Source organism: Phyllobates terribilis, unplaced genomic scaffold (genome assembly GCF_046119375.1).
Source record: "Phyllobates terribilis strain yellow unplaced genomic scaffold, ASM4611937v1 Scaffold_12__6_contigs__length_324123572, whole genome shotgun sequence".
In the NCBI taxonomy this organism is placed as follows: Eukaryota; Metazoa; Chordata; class Amphibia; order Anura; family Dendrobatidae; genus Phyllobates; species Phyllobates terribilis.
This window is the reverse complement of record NW_027362772.1, coordinates 311,504,988-311,521,138: the sequence shown is the minus strand read 5'-3', so window position 1 is coordinate 311,521,138 and position 16,151 is coordinate 311,504,988. Positions and strand designations below refer to the sequence as shown.

General features: G+C 61.2%; 2 protein-coding genes across 2 annotated transcripts in view; one reads left to right on the top strand and one right to left on the bottom strand.

The window, feature by feature from the left end:
• Positions 1–880, bottom strand: part of TIRAP (TIR domain containing adaptor protein) — a 47,778-nt gene extending 46,898 nt beyond the window's left edge. Inside the window, exon 1 of the mRNA XM_073657411.1 lies at positions 717–880. The gene's annotated coding sequence lies outside the window, so the exon portion shown is untranslated. The remainder of the gene's footprint in view (positions 1–716) is intronic.
• Positions 881–6,028: 5,148 nt separating this feature from the next.
• LOC141172842 (cryptochrome-1-like) lies at positions 6,029–15,510 on the top strand. Its single transcript, XM_073657410.1, has 11 exons — positions 6,029–6,148; positions 7,069–7,293; positions 7,390–7,584; positions 11,047–11,165; positions 11,251–11,405; positions 11,475–11,615; positions 12,790–12,957; positions 13,210–13,350; positions 13,429–13,580; positions 13,987–14,213; positions 14,864–15,510. Exons 2-11 carry the CDS (start codon positions 7,073–7,075, stop codon positions 14,908–14,910), a joined length of 1,566 nt encoding a protein of 521 aa, XP_073513511.1. The 5' UTR covers positions 6,029–6,148; positions 7,069–7,072; the 3' UTR covers positions 14,911–15,510.
• The last annotated feature ends 641 nt before the right edge of the window (positions 15,511–16,151 follow it).

The window sequence follows — 16,151 nt, the reverse complement described above, 5'->3', positions numbered from 1 at the left end:
TCCCTCATGAAGGTCTCTTCATGGTGCTGCCTAAGTGGTCTCCGGGTGAAGACTAGAGGATGGACTGGAGCAGTGGAGGCTGGAATGGAGGTCTGTCCTTTTCAGCATGGAGTCCAGCTTTTTTCTTGGACGCAGTGATAGCCGAAGATTGGTCTGGAGACCACGGGGCTAACGCCAGGCAGAGGCCTTTACGAGGGAATATGCAGCGACACTGTACCAGCAGGGTGACTCACCCAGATTTCCTACGACACCCATGCTGCCAGACAGAACCCCTATGGCTCTGGGTCACATCACCCCACAGATACAGAGCTGATGTGTGCGAATACAGGAGATTCAGATATACGGTAATGGCATAATACTGTCCTATCATCAATATATTGCACATAGTCTGTGCCCTGCAGCCTGTCCCGTCCTGCCCTTCATGTCCTGCCCGCCTGTGCCCTGCAGCCTGTCCCATCCTGCCCGCCTGTACCCTGCAGCGTGTCCAGTCCTGCCCATCTGTGCCCTGCAGCCCGTCCCGTCCTGCCAGCTTGTGCCCTGCAGCCTGTCCCATCCTGCCCGCCTGTACCCTGCAGCGTGTCCAGTCCTGCCCATCTGTGCCCTGCAGCCCGTCCCGTCCTGCCAGCCTGTGCCCTGCAGCCTGTCCCGTCCTGCCCGTCTGTACCCCACGGTATACCCAGTGCTGCCCATCTGGCACCGCAGAACAGGTTTGTTACCTGTTGCTTAGGAATCCTTAGTGTTTGCCGTCATTCTCCCCAAGGCTGGAAGGGTTGTGATCAGGAGGCGGAGGAGGCCCAGGCTCAGGAGGAGGAGGCCCAGGCTCAGGAGGAGGAGGAGGAGGCTCAGGAGGAAGTGTCTGCGGGGAGGTACAAATTCCCACAACGTCCTTCCTCCTGCTCACATGTACAGCCGGGCCCCTGCACACTGCCGGCCCCTCCCAGGACACCCATTACTACTGTGTGAGATTTATCAACCAAGTCCAGAAGCTCGTGCTGAATACTGACAGACAAGCCAAGAGACCTGGGTCATCAAGAGGTCCGGGGTCAGATACCAAGAGGGCGTCATATACAAGGGGTGAGACAGGAGGCGCAGTCAGGTCACAGCCCAGAGTCCGAGCATGTGAAGACAAAAGGGGTAACACAAAGGGGTGATCAATAGGTGAATCCAGGATCTGGCACAGAGGAGAAACCACTCTGAGCTACGACTGGCAGCCATCTGAGACAGACAGCTCCGCTAAGTAGCTGGACAATCACCTGGAACAGGGAACAACTGAAGGAGCTCAGCACCTCTCAGTCCCAGATTGGACGGCCGAGCTGTCACTCAAAACACCGGCAGCTTAGCACCAGACGGGACGACTGAGCTGTCAATCAAAGTACTAACACATCACAGCAGCAGATTCAGTGCAGCAGACACGGTGCGGGGGGCAGACAGGGTGCGGGGGGCAGACATGGCGCGGGGGGCAGACACGGTGCGGGGGGGCAGACACGGCGAGAGGGCAGACACGGTGCGGGGGGCAGACACGGCGAGGGGGCAGACACGGTGCGGGGGGCAGACAAGGCGAGAGGGCAGACACGGTGCAGGGGGCAGACACGGCGAGAGGGCAGACACGGTGCAGGGGGCAGACACGGTGCGGGGGGGCAGACATGACGCGGGGGCAGACATGACGCGGGGGCAGACACGGCGCGGGGGGCAGACACGGCGCGGGGGCAGACACGGCGCGGGGGGCAGACACGGCGCGGGGGCAGACACGGCGCGGGTGGCAGATACGGCGAGAGGGCAGACACGGTGCGGGGGGCAGACACGGCGAGAGGGCAGACAGTGCGGGGGGGCAAACACGGCGAGAAGGCAGACACGGTGCGGGGGGGCAGACATGGCGATGGGGCAGACACGGCGAGGGGGCAGACACGGGAAGAGGGCAAACACGGCGAGAGGACAGACACGGCGCGGGTGGCAGACACGGCGCGGAGGGCAGACACGGCGCGAAGGGCAGACACGGTGCAGGGGGCAGACACGGTGCAGGGGCTGACATGACGCGGGGGCAGATACGGCGAGAGGGCAGACACGGCGCGGGGGGCAGACATGGCGAGAGGGCAGACACGGCGCGGGGGGCAGACACGGCGCGGGGGCAGACACGGCGCGGGTGGCAGACACGGCGAGAGGGCAGACACGGTGCGGGGGCAGACACGGCGAGGGGGCAGACACGGCGCGGGGGCAGACACGGCGAGAGGGCAGACACGGCGCGGGGGCAGACACGGCACGGGGGCAGACACGGCGAGAGGGCAGACACGGCGCGGGGGGCAGACACGGCGCGGGTGGCAGACACGGCGAGAGGGCAGACACGGCGAGAGGGCAGACACGGCGAGAGGGCAGACACGGCGCGGGGGCAGACACGGTGCGGGGGCAGACACGGCGAGAGGGCAGACACGGTGCGGGGGGGGCAGACACGGCAAGGGGGCAGACACGGCGAGAGGGCAGACACGGCGCGGGGGGCAGACACGGCGAGAGGGCAGACACGGCGCGTGGGGCAGACACGGCGAGAGGGCAGACACGGCGCGGGGGGCAGACACAGTGCGGGGGGCAGACACAGCGGGGAGGCAGGCACAGCGCGGGGGCAGACACAGCGGGGGGGCAGACACAGCGGGGGGGCAGGCACGGCGCGGGGGGCAGACACGGTGCGGGGGGCAGACACAGCGGGGAGGCAGGCACAGCGCGGGGGCAGACACAGCGGGGGGGCAGACACAGCGGGGAGGCAGGCACGGCGCGGGGGGCAGACACGGTGCGGGGGGCAGACACAGCGGGGAGGCAGGCACGGCCGCTGGGGCAGACACGGCTGCTGGTCCGGCGCCTGCGCAGTGAGGCTGTGTGGTTTCCAGCTTCACTGCGCACGCACGGGGATCCACTGGTCATAGCGCAGTCAAGCTGGAAACCACACAGCCTCACTGCGCAGGCGCCGGACCAGCAGCCGGACATGTAGAAATGCGCATGCGGGCCACAGTAATATCAGCGCTTGCCGGGACCAGTATTCAAATACGTGCGCGGCACCAGCAGTGACTGAATGCGGCGCCCACCACTGACTGAATGGCAGGATCACACCCCTATGACTGAATACGAGCAGGAAGGACAAAGTGTATATAATGTTATAAAATCATTCTACCACCACTGATTTAAGTGAAAACAGCTCGTTAGTGACGCACATTGCACATTACATCACTAACAAAGTGTATATAGCACACAGGACGTGACAGGTTCCCTTTAATATTCACCGATCCTCAGATCCTACAAGAAGCCCCCGATGCGCGGAGCTGCAGGATCGCACCGTCTGATGCATTTCTTGGGGCGACATTTTGGTTTCACAAAGTCCTGGATTGTTTGCTGCAATTTCAAGATAAATTAGAGCAGAAATCAGATCTGATCCTTGGAAAGCGAAGACGTTACTGGTGCAGTCGTGAAGCCGAGTGAGATATGGATGCGATTATGTAGGACGGAGCGGCGCTCGTTTACGTTACCCAACAGGGCCTCGTTCACACTGAGTCACGCGCAGTATGTGTTCTGCGATTCTCACAGCTAGAACAGGTTCCCATCATAATCTAAGGGGCCGTTCATGTGTCTGCAAAAAATCAGGGATCAGACTCACAAGTCTACGGATCGGTGAAAATCACAGCAGAGTCCAATCTGTGCACAGTCCGGCATCAACATGGTATCCAGGCCTCATTATAACAGCAATTCCTGTAGGTCATAGTATGGCCGGGGTCACACATCCATGTGTCAGGGGTCAGTGTATGGCCGGGGTCACACATCCATGTGTCGGGGGTCAGTATGGCCGTGGTCACACATCCATGTGTCAGGGTCAGAGTATGGCCGTGGTCACACATCCATGTGTCAGGGGCTCAGAGTATGGCCGTGGTCACACATCCATGTGTCTGGGGTGAGAGTATGGCCGGGGGTCAAACATCCATGTGTCGGGGGTCAGAGTATGGCCGGGGTCACACATCCATGTGTCTGGGTACAGACTATGGCCGGGGTCACACATCCATGTGTCTGGGGTGAGAGTATGGCCGGGGGTCAAACATCCATGTGTCGGGGGTCAGAGTATGGCCGGGGTCACACATCCATGTGTCGGGGGTCAGAGTATGGCCGGGGTCACACATCCATGTGTCGGGGGTCAGAGTATGGCCGGGGTCACACATCCATGTGTCAGGGTCAGAGTATGGCCGGGGTCACATATCCATGTGTCGGGGGTCAGAGTATGGCCGGGATCACACATCCATGTGTCGGGGGTCAGAGTATGGCCAGGGTCACACATCCATGTGTCGGGGGTCAGAGTATGGCCGAGGTCACACATCCATGTGTCGGGGGTCAGAGTATGGCCGAGGTCACACATCCATGTGTCGGGGGTCAGAGTATGGCCGGGGTCACACATCCATGTGTCAGGGTCAGAGTACAGCGGGATCACACATCCATGTGTCAGGGTCAGAGTATGGCCGGGATCACACATCCATGTGTCAGGGGTCAGAGTATGGCCGTGGTCACACATCCATGTGTCGGGGTCAGTATCACCGTGGTCACACATCCATGTGTCGGGGGTCAGAGTATGGCCGGGGTCACATATCCATGTGTCGGGGGTCAGAGTATGGCCAGGGTCACACATCCATTTGTCGAGGGTCAGAGTATGGCCGGGGTCACACATCCATTTGTCGGGGGTCAGAGTATGGCCGGGGTCACACATCCATGTGTCGGGGGTCAGAGTATGGCCAGGGTCACACATCCATTTGTCGAGGGTCAGAGTATGGCCGGGGTCACACATCCATGTGTCGGGGGTCAGAGTATGGCCGAGGTCAGACATCCATGTGTCAGGGGTCAGAGTATGGCCAGGGTCACACATCCATGTGTCGGGGGTCAGAGTATGGCCGAGGTCAGACATCCATGTGTCGGGGGTCAGAGTATGGCCAGGGTCACACATCCATGTGTCGGGGGTCAGAGTATGGCCGAGGTCAGACATCCATGTGTTGGGGGTCAGAGTATGGCCGGGGTCACACATCCATGTGTCGGGGTCTCAGGATGGCCAGATGCACGGACCGGCTGGGGTCCTGACCTCGTCAGTACAGCAGCACAACAGATGGGGTTGGGGCAGGGACACCCCCGGGAGAGACCCCTGCACAGAACACGAAGTTTGCCTCTAGAGGTAATGGGGCCGATTGATGCCAGAGATGAGACGGGAGCGGCGGCTGATTGTCCGCGGTCTTGGAATAGATAGGGTCGCAGGGGTCGTGCCTCGCTCAGGGCCGCGGGGCTGTAGATGGGGGGTGACGGGCGTCCTCAGAGCCTCCCCTGAGAGGTGTCACATAGACACGCCGCGCGGTGACAGTTTATGAAGCGAATAAGGCCATGTTCACACTGAGGATAAATCAGAGGAGTTTTTCCTTTTTTGGGGAGTTTTTCTTTCCATGAAGCGTGTTTTTTTGCAGCCTTCTGATTGGACGGCGCCCAGCGTGGAGCAGATTCCAGCGGGATCCTCTTCTCTAGTCACCTGCACTTTGTTTTTTCCACCAAGTGTTTCCCATAGAAATGAATAGGAACTTTTCCAAGATTTGATGATCATCTCCGTAAACCTCGGTGTGATCCCGGTCTGATGTCCCGGAGGACAACCGTCCGAGCGCCAATGGTGGGGGGGAGTCATGATGGAATTTGGTCACCAGCTTGATTTTTTCCTGTTTCTGGAAATCTTATAAAAAATCAGAGACAATGTTTTTCACGGACACAATGTAAAAGCTGGAAGCATGGACGATCGGTGTGATGACGAGCGATGACCCGGTCCTGGGTGTCGGGGGCACCGCTCACTTCCGGGTATTTGATCCATCAGGCTTCGCCCCCAGTATGGTCTGAGAATACTTTACAGGACGGACACGGAATACAATACAAGGACGGAGAATGTTCTCGTCCGTGGCCGACAGCGATCACATCGGCCGACATCAGTTCTACGATCCCATCACTTGCTCCCAATACAGGATGTACAGGGTTACTAGCTGTGGGTGTGGCCAGAGTGGCTCGTTCTCATTGGTCTTTCCGGCTGTAGCTCCTCCCCCACATGGAACGTTGTGTAACTTTTCTTAAAGCGTGATGTAACCGAGACCCAGAGAGGAGAAAGCAGGTACCGGCACTATCACCCCCACCATCGTCTACCGAGCCCCCACAGTGCACTGTCACCCCCACCATCCTCTACCGAGCCCCCACAGTGCACTATCACCCCCACCATCGTCTACCGAGCCCCCACCGTGCACTATCACCCCCAGCATCCTCTACCGAGCCCCCACAGTGCACCGTCACCCCCAGCATCCTCTACCGAGCCCCCACAGTGCACTATCACCCCCAGCATCCTCTACCGAGCCCCCACAGTACACTATCAACCCCACCATCCTCTACCGAGCCCCCACAGTGCACCGTCACCCCCAGCATCCTCTACCGAGCCCCCACAGTGCACTATCACCCCCAGCATCCTCTACCGAGCCCCCACAGTGTACTGTCACCCCCACCATCGTCTACCGAGCCCCCACAGTGCACTATCACCCCCACCATCCTCTACCGAGCCCCCACAGTGCACTGTCACCCCCACCATCCTCTACCGAGCCCCCACAGTGCACTGTCACCCCCACCATCCTCTACCGAGCCCCCACAGTGCACTGTCACCCCCACCATCCTCTACCGAGCCCCCACCATCCTCTACCGAGCCCCCACAGTGCACTGTCACCCCCACCATCCTCTACCGAGCCCCCACCATCCTCTACCGAGCCCCCACAGTGCACTATCACCCCCACCATCCCCTACCGAGCCCTCACAGTGCACTATCACCCCCACCATCTACTGACACCACAGTGCACTATCACCTCCACCATCTACTGACACCACTATCGCCCCCACCATCCTCTATCGAGCCCCCACTGCACTATCACCCCCACCATCTACTGACACCACAGTGCACTATCACCCCCACCATCTACTGACACCACAGTGCACTATCACCCCCACCATCCTCTACTACTGACTGCATTTCTCCTCCTCGTCTCTGTGCAGCACCATGCCGCCTCCGCACTGCTCCATCCACTGGTTCAGGAAGGGGCTGCGCCTCCATGATAACCCGGCGCTGCTGGCCGCCATCAGGGACTGCGAGCAGCTGCTGCCCATCTTCATTCTGGATCCCTGGTTCCCTAAGAACATGAAGGTCAGTGTGAACCGCTGGAGATTCCTCATCGAGTCCCTGCGAGATCTGGACGAGAACCTGAAGAGGATCAACTCCAGGTAAGAAGGGGCCCTGGGGTTACACTGTGGCCCCTCTAGCGGGGGCTTCTCCTGGGCGGAGCTTATGCCTCATGGGGGCTCATTACTTCTGTGCAGGTTGTTTGTGGTACGAGGGAAACCAGCAGAAGTTTTCCCGCAGCTTTTCAGGAAGTGGAAGGTGACGCGTCTGACATTCGAGGTGGACACCGAGCCGTACGCAAGGCAGCGGGATGCCGAGGTGGAGAAGCTGGCCGCCGAGCACAACGTGGAGGTCATCCAGAAGGTGTCCAACACCCTGTATGACGTGGACAGGTGGGTGCGGGAGGGATAGCCCCTATATGACGTGGACAGGTGGATGCGGGGGGGCGGCCCTGTACCGTGCGGACAGTTGGGTGCGGGGGGGCGGCCCTGTACCGTGCGGACAGGCGGGTGTGGGGGGGGCGGCCCTGTACCGTGCGGACAGGCGGGTGGGGGGGGGGCGGCCCCTGTACCGTGCGGACAGGCGGGTGCGGGGGGGGGCGGCCCCTGTACCGTGCGGACAGGCGGATGCGGGGGGACGGCCTCTGTACGACATGGACAGGTGGGTGTGGCTGCCCCTGTACGATGTAGACAGGTGGGTGCGGAGGGGGGGCGGCCCCTGTACCATGCGGACAATTGGGTGCGGGGGGGCGGCCCTGTACCGTGCGGACAGGTGGGTGTGGGGGGGGCGGCCCTGTACCGTGCAGACAGGCGGGTGCGGGGGGGGGGGCGGCCCCTGTACCGTGCGGACAGGCGGATGCGGGGGGACGGCCTCTGTACGACGTGGACAGGTGGGTGCGGCTGCCCCTGTACGATGTAGACAGGTGGGTGCGGAGGGGGGGCGGCCCCTGTACCGTGCGGACAGGCTGGTGCTGGGGGGGGGGGCGGCCCCTGTACCGTGCGGACATATGGGTGTGGGAGGGACGGACACTATATGACGTGGACAGGTGGATGCAGGGGGGCGGCCCGTGTATGACGTGGACAGGTGGATCGGGGGGGGGGGGCGACCCCTGTACAATATGGACAGGTGGGTGCCGGGGAGCAGCCCCTGTACGATGCGGACAGGTGGGTGCAGGGGGGCGGCCTCTGTATGTTGCGGACAGGTGGGTGCGGGGCGCGGCCCCTGTACCGTGCGGACAGGCGGGTGCGGGGCGCGGCCCCTGTACCGTGCGGACAGGCGGGTGCGGGGCGCGGCCCCTGTACCGTGCGGACAGGCGGGTGCGGGGCGCGGCCCCTGTACCGTGCGGACAGGCGGGTGCGGGGGGGCGGCCCCTGTACCGTGCGGACAGGCGGGTGCGGGGGGCGGCCCCTGTACCGTGCGGACAGGTGGGGGCGGCCCCTGTACCGTGCGGACAGGCGGGTGCGGGGGGTCGGCCCCTGTATGATGCGAACAGGCGGGTGGCCCCTGTATGATGCGGACAGGCGGGTGCGGCCCCTGTACCGTGCGGATAGGTGGGTGCGGGGGGCGGCCCCTGTACCATGCGGATAGGTGGGTGCGGGGGGCGGCCCCTGTACCATGCGGACAGGCGGGTGCGGGGGGGCGGCCCCTGTACCATGCGGACAGGCGGGTGCGGGGGGGCGGCCCCTGTAACATGCGGACAGGCGGGTGCGGGGGGGTGGCCCCTGTATGATGCGGACAGGCGGGTGCGGCCCCTGTACCGTGCGGACTGGCGGGTGCGGGTGGGCGGCCCCTGTACCGTGCGGATAGGCGGGTGCGGGGAGGTGGCCCCTGTACCGTGCGGACAGGCGGGTGCGGGGGAGCAGCCCCCGTACCGTGCGGACAGGCGGGTGCGGGGGAGCAGCCCCTGTACCGTGCGGACAGGTGGGTGAGGGGGGGCAGCCCCTGTACGATGTGGACAGGCGGGTGTGGAGAGGCGGCCCCTGTACGATGTGGACAGGTGGGTGCCGGGGGGGCGGCCCCTTTACGATGTGGACAGGCGGGTGTGGAGAGGCGGCCCATGTACGATGTGGACAGGCGGGTGCAGGGGGGACGGCCCCTGTACAATGTGGACAGGTGGGTGTGAAGAGGCGGCCCCTGTACGATGTGGACAGGCGGGTGCCGGGGGGGCGGCCCCTGTACGATGTGGACAGGTGGGTGTGGAGAGGCGGCCCCTGTACGATGTGGACAGGCGGGTGCAGGGGGGGCGGCCCCTGTACAATGTGGACAGGTGGGTGTGAAGAGGCAGCCCCTGTACGATGTGGACAGGCGGGTGTGGGGAGGCGGCCCCTGTACGATGTGGACAGGCGGGTGTGGGGTGGCGGCCCCTGTACGATGTGGACAGGCGGGTGTGGGGAGGTGGCCCCTGTACGATGTGGACAGGTGGGTGCCGGGGGGGCGGCCCCTGTAAGATGTGTACAGGCGGGTGTGAAGAGGCGGCCCCTGTAAGATGTGTACAGGCGGGTGTGGAGAGGCGGCCCCTGTACGATGTGGACAGGCGGGTGTGGAGAGGCGGCCCCTGTACGATGTGGACAGGTGGGTGCCGGGGGGGCGGCCCCTGTACGATGTGGACAGGTGGGTGCGGGGGGGGCAGCCCCTGTACGATGTGGACAGGCGGGTGTGGAGAGGCGGCCCCTGTACGATGTGGACAGGTGGTTGCCGGGGGGGCGGCCCCTTTACGTTGTGGACAGGCAGGTGTGAAGAGGCGGCCCCTGTACGATGTGGACAGGCGGGTGTGGGGAGGCGGCCCCTGTACGATGTGGACAGGCGGGTGTGGGGAGGCGGCCCCTGTACGATGTGGACAGGCGGGTGTGGAGAGGCGGCCCCTGTACGATGTGGACAGGCGGGTGTGGAGAGGCGGCCCCTGTACGATGTGGACAGGTGGGTGCCGGGGGGGCGGCCCCTGTACGATGTGGAAAGGCGGGTGTGCAGAGGCGGCCCCTGTACGATGTGGACAGGTGGGTGCCGGGGGGGCGGCCCCTTTACGTTGTGGACAGGCGGGTGTGAAGAGGCGGCCCCTGTACGATGTGGACAGGCGGGTGTGGGGAGGCGGCCCCTGTACGATGTGGACAGGCGGGTGCCGGGGGGGCGGCCCCTTTACGATGTGGACAGGTGGGTGCCGGGGGGGCGGCCCCTTTACGATGTGGACAGGCGGGTGTGGAGAGGCGGCCCCTGTACGATGTGGACAGGTGGGTGCCGGGGGGGCGGCCCCTTTACGATGTGGACAGGTGGGTGCCGGGGGGGCGGCCCCTTTACGATGTGGACAGGCGGGTGTGGAGAGGCGGCCCCTGTACGATGCGGACAGGCGGGTGTGAAGAGGCGGCCCCTGTACGATGTGGACAGGCGGGTGTGGGGAGGCGGCCCCTGTACGATGTGGACAGGCGGGTGTGAAGAGGCGGCCCCTGTACGATGTGGACAGGCGGGTGTGGAGAGGCGGCCCCTGTACGATGTGGACAGGCGGGTGTGGAGAGGCGGCTCCTGTACGATGCGGACAGGCGGGTGTGAAGAGGCGGCCCCTGTACGATGTGGACAGGCGGGTGTGGAGAGGCGGCCCCTGTACGATGTGGACAGGCGGGTGTGGAGAGGCGGCCCCTGTACGATGTGGACAGGTGGGTGCCCGGGGGGCGGCCCCTTTACGATGTGGACAGGCGGGTGTGAAGAGGCGGCCCCTGTACGATGTGGACAGGTGGGTGCGGGGGGGGCAGCCCCTGTACGATGTGGACAGGCGGGTGCCGGGGGGCAGCCCCTATACCGTGCGGACCATTATCTCTGTTCCTTCTGTCCGGTCATATTTGCCACCTTCTTTCTTCGTCCTGCAGAGTGATTGCTGAAAACAATGGCAAGCCCCCTCTAACCTACGTCCGCCTGCAAACCGTCCTGTCCTCCATCGGTGCTCCGAAGCGTCCGTGTCCAGCACCTACTGAAGAAAACACGAGAGGTGCAGACGGAGGGTCTCCGTGCGGCTCGGGCAGTGATCAGAGCCTGTGAGGGGGATGGGCTCATCACTACCTGGTTCTTTCTAGATTGCCGCACACCATGGAAGATGTCATACGAGGAGATATATGGGATTCCCACATTACAAGAGCTGGGACAAGACCCCAGCAAGCTGGGACCTCACCTGTACCCCGGGGGAGAGAGCGAGGCCCTGCGGCGGCTGGACCTGCACATGCGGAGGACGGTGAGGAGACGTCTGCGGCGATCGGAGCAGTCATAAGCCGATTGCTGATTGGTTGTTTCCTGCTCTCAGGTCTGGGTGTGTAACTTCAAGAAACCGGACACTGAACCCAACAGTCTGAGCCCCAGTACGACGGTGCTGAGCCCCTATGTGAAGTTTGGGTGTCTGTCTGCACGGGTCTTCTACTGGAGACTGGTGGAGATCTACCACGGGGTGAGAAGATGCCTTCTGGACAAGTCATCTCTATATTCACTTCATGGGTTTGGGGGAATGCAGGACACTTCCATCACCCTTCCCTCTGTCACCTCGCTCCCTCCCTCCTGACGCCTCGCTCCCTCCCTCCTTTTCTTCCACCTCACTCCCTCCTTCTTTTCTTCCGCCTCGCTCCCTCCTTCACTTCCCTTCTGCCGTCTCGCTCCCTCCCCCCTTCACTTTCCTTCTGCCGCCTCTCCCTCCCCCCTTCACTTTCCTTCTGCCGCCTCTCCCTCCCCCCTTCACTTTCCTTCTGCTGCCTCTCCCTCCCTCCTTCGCTTTCCTTCTGCCGCCTCTCCCTCCCTCCTTCGCTTTCCTTCTGCCGCCTCGCTCCCTCCCTCCTTCGCTTCCCTTTCTCTTCTGCCGCCTCGCTCCCTCCCTCCTTCGCTTCCCTTTCTCTTCTGCCGCCTCGCTCTCTCCCTCCTTCGCTTCCCTTCTGCCGCCTCGCTCTCTCCCTCCTTCGCTTCCCTTCTGCCGCCTCGCTCCCTCCTTCGCTTCCCTTCTGCCGCCTCGCTCCCTCCTTCGCTTCCCTTCTGCCGCCTCGCTCCCTCCTTCGCTTCCCTTCTGCCGCCTCGCTCCCTCCTTCGCTTCCCTTCTGCCGCCTCGCTCCCTCCTTCGCTTCCCTTCTGCCGCCTCGCTCCCTCCTTCGCTTCCCTTCTGCCTCGCTCACTCCCTCCTTCGCTTCCCTTCTGCTGCCTCGCTCCCTCCTGCCGCCTCGCTCCCTCCTTCGCTTCCCTTCTGCCTCCTCGCTCCCTCCTTCGCTTCCCTTCTGCCGCTTCGCTCCCTCCTTCGCTTCCCTTCTGCCGCCTCGCTCCCTCCCTCGCTTCCCTTCTGCCGCCTTTCTCCCTCCCTCGCTTCCCTTCTGCCGCCTCGCTCCCTCCCTCGCTCCTTCCTTCCCTTCTGCCGCCTCGCTCCCTCCTTCTCTTCCCTTCTGCCGCCTCGCTCCTTCCTTCCCTTCTGTCGCCTCGCTCCCTCCTTCTCTTCCCTTCTGCCGCCTCGCTCCTTCCTTCCCTTCTGCCGCCTCGCTCCCTCCCTCCTTCGCTTCCCTTTCCCTTCTGCCGCCTCGCTCCCTCCCTCCTTTCTGCCGCCTCGCGCTCTCCTTTCTGCAGCCTCTTAACCATTTCTCCTTCTGCAGAAGAAGCACTCGTCTCCGCCGGTGTCACTCCACGGTCAGCTTCTGTGGCGCGAGTTCTACTACATAGCGGGGGCAGGGACACCCAACTTTGACAAGATGGTGGGAAACTCTGTGTGTGTGCAGGTGGATTGGGATGAGAACAAGGAATATCTGGAAGCCTGGAGCGAAGTGAGTGATGTGGGGGAGGAGGGGGATGGCGCTGCTGGTTCATGCCTAATTGCAGGCTGTCACACTGATCTGCCTCCTGTGGTCTCCAGATGTGGTAGAACTACTACCCCCAGCATTGCCTAATACAGGCTGATACCAACACATAAGTACGGCCCGGTGACCAATTCCCCGGTGTCCGTTCATCTATGTGCTGTAGAGTGTCAGCTCATGTGTTCAGGCCGCTGGGTGATGACCGTGTCTGACCTCCCTCAGGCCAGGACTGGTTTCCCCTTCATAGACGCCATCATGACGCAGCTGAGGACGGAGGGCTGGATCCACCATCTTGCTCGGCACGCCGTCGCCTGTTTCCTGACCCGTGGAGATCTGTGGATATCGTGGGAGGAAGGTCAGAAGGTCAGAGAGATGGCGGCCGTGTGGGTGATCTGATGGGCGGAGCGGGAGGGCCGCTGACGCCGTGTTCTCCACCCGCAGGTTTTTGAGGAGCTGCTGCTGGACGCGGACTGGTCGCTGAATGCCGGGAACTGGCTGTGGCTCTCCGCCAGCGCCTTCTTCCACCGCTTCTTCCGCATTTACTCCCCGGTGGCGTTTGGGAAGAAAACCGACAAAAACGGAGATTACATAAAGTGAGTGCCGAATCATCGGATTAGACGCCTCCGGCACTGGGAAGGACCGCTGCTTCTTACCAGTAAGACCTCTGCTGCCTGTCAGTGTAGAGCACTCTCAATAGTCACATCAAACTGGAACGTCCCTTTCAGGGCTCGTTCACACGCTGCATGATTTTCAATGATAAAAGCCGCTGCACTTTCCAATAACATCAGTGAATGCGATTCAACAGAATGGGAAAAAAATACAAGTAAAAACGCTCGAATTGTTCCAGCAGTTTTACCGCAAATCCTCCACCTTTGCCCATCAGCTGCTGAGCATTTGTAAGGCGGGCGAGCGGGCACTGAGGGGCGCCCCCTGCTGGGGCCGGGTCCATTGTGGGGGGTTCGTGGAGCCGCTGATCACTTTCCAGCTCCCGTCCTGCAGGAAATATTTGCCGATATTAAAGAAGTTCCCACCCGAGTACATATACGAGCCGTGGAAATCCCCCCGCAGCGTGCAGGAGCGCGCCGGCTGCATCATCGGACAGGACTACCCCAAGCCCATCGTGGAGCACGAGACCGTGAGCAAGCGAAACATCCAGCGCATGAAGGCGGCGTACGCCCGGAGGTCGGGGAGCGGCGGGACGGACGGGCCACAAAGCCCCAGCAAGGGTGAGAACAGCGTCAGGGTGACAGATGGAAAACATGGGCGACTCCAGCACTGCTGCACGACTGGTGGGGGGTCTCACTCCCTCATGCTTTACACTGCAGCTCTGCTTGTTTCGACTGCCTGCTGTGTACAAGTTCAGTCTGGCGTCGGTGCGCACACAGGTTTCTATCATCCGGAAACTGACACACAGAAACGGAGCTGCAGCTCTGTTCAACGCCCATATGTACATTTAAAGGGGCATCTCCACATTACAAGTCATCAGTGGTGGCGGTGACTCTGCTTCCTAGCCATTGTAATATCTGTGCTTGCTGTCAGTGAAGGGCAACATTCAGAGCATGAAGGACCGCACGGCCCTAGATCTGCAGGTTTGTTACAGTGTATCGCCGCTAATGCACATGTACGGGTTGGACATGAGTCAAGGTAACACTGTGCACATTCACTGACAGCAAGCAGCGGGGGGTTCAGTCTCGGAGAAAGTTGTTGCACTTTATTTGTATAAGACCCCTTTACATTCACAGAAGTGACTTGTGATGGCAGAAATCTCCGAGGTGAGGCCGGCAGCTGCTACCAAAGTACAACCCCCATATTCCCCCGCACACGCTGGGAGTTGTAGTTTGGTAGCAGTAGATGTGATATGGATCCTTCCTTGCAGGGGTGAAGAGGACGACGTCTGTGGCCGAGTTCTTCAAAAAGAAGTGACGAGGAGCTGGAACGAGGTGCGGCGAACCTCGCGGCCCCGAGAACATAGAGCGGAGTCGCAGCGGCCGGATGTGCGGCCCCCCCGGGGGCAGTGACAGCCATTATTGGCTCCGCACGGTGGATACAAAGTAACGTTCTGCATCTTATTATGGTGTTTATTGGGGGGGTCCCAACCCCTGTGCTGATGGAGGGTCCTGGGAACGGCGGTGCTGGTAATGGACTCGGTGGATCCGGAGTGTGGGGATCCCATTCTCATAACTGTATTAACCCTTTCCTCACCTTTTTAGGTTCTTTTAACGCTTTTGTGCAACTTTTTCGCTCAAACGTTTCCATGTTCTGCTAAAAATGTCATAAAAAACTTGTACAAAAAAGGCTCAGTAATTCATAAGAAAAATCGCTGGGGGACATTTGTGCAGAAATTTAGCAACTTTTTTATCGTTACAATTAAGGCATCAGTCAATATTCATCAGCTCTGAACTTCACATACAATGGCGACCGCGTAAAACAGGTGAAAAACACCAAAAAAATGAAACAAGAAAAGGCACAAATGACTTAAAGACCCCATAAGTGACGAATCGGTGAAAGGGAAAATTCCATTTTCTTTTGAAAAAATTTTTTTTGTTACAATTTTTTTAAAATAAAAAGTTAATTTAATGTTCAGTAAAATGATTTTTACTTCCGAGTAAGAAGAACGGCGCCGGCTGCGGTCAGAGCCCGGCAGGGTGCAGGATATTGTACCTAGTGAGAGCTAATGCTCACAGCTGAGGGTTTGCTTCAGTTGTATCCAGGCCATCAGGGACTCTGCGCTGACACACTGTAACAACCACCAGGACTGCAGATGTGCAAGGTCCCAAGAGATTGTCTAGAGCGGATCCAATAGTAACAAATCTTCAGCTGTGAGATGTTCAGATCTCAGACACTAACCTGTTTCCATTCACTGACGGGAAGCAGAGATCTGATAAAAGGCGAGGTGCTACCTCACAAAATATAGTAGAAAGCAGCGGCCTGGCTCCCCCCGATGTACTCCCGAGCCCTCCCCACTGCCGCCGCCAATGTACTCCCGAGCCCTCCCCACCACCACCGCCGATATACTCCCGAGCCCTCCCCACCACCGCCGATATACTCCCGAGCCCTCCCCACCACCGCTGCCGCCGATGATATACTCCCGAGCCCTCCCCACCACCGATATACTCCCGAGCCCTCCCCGCCGCCGCCGATATACTCCCGAGCCCCTCCCCACC

Coding starts and splice junctions, on each gene's coding strand:
- LOC141172842 (XM_073657410.1), top strand. CDS start 7,073: ATGCCGCCTCCGCACTGCTCCATCCACTGGTTCAGGAAGGGGCTGCGC. Junction 11,616..12,789: donor TGGTGGAGATCTACCACGGG/GTGAGAAGATGC, acceptor CTCCTTCTGCAG/AAGAAGCACTCGTCTCCGCC. Junction 12,958..13,209: donor ATCTGGAAGCCTGGAGCGAA/GTGAGTGATGTG, acceptor GACCTCCCTCAG/GCCAGGACTGGTTTCCCCTT.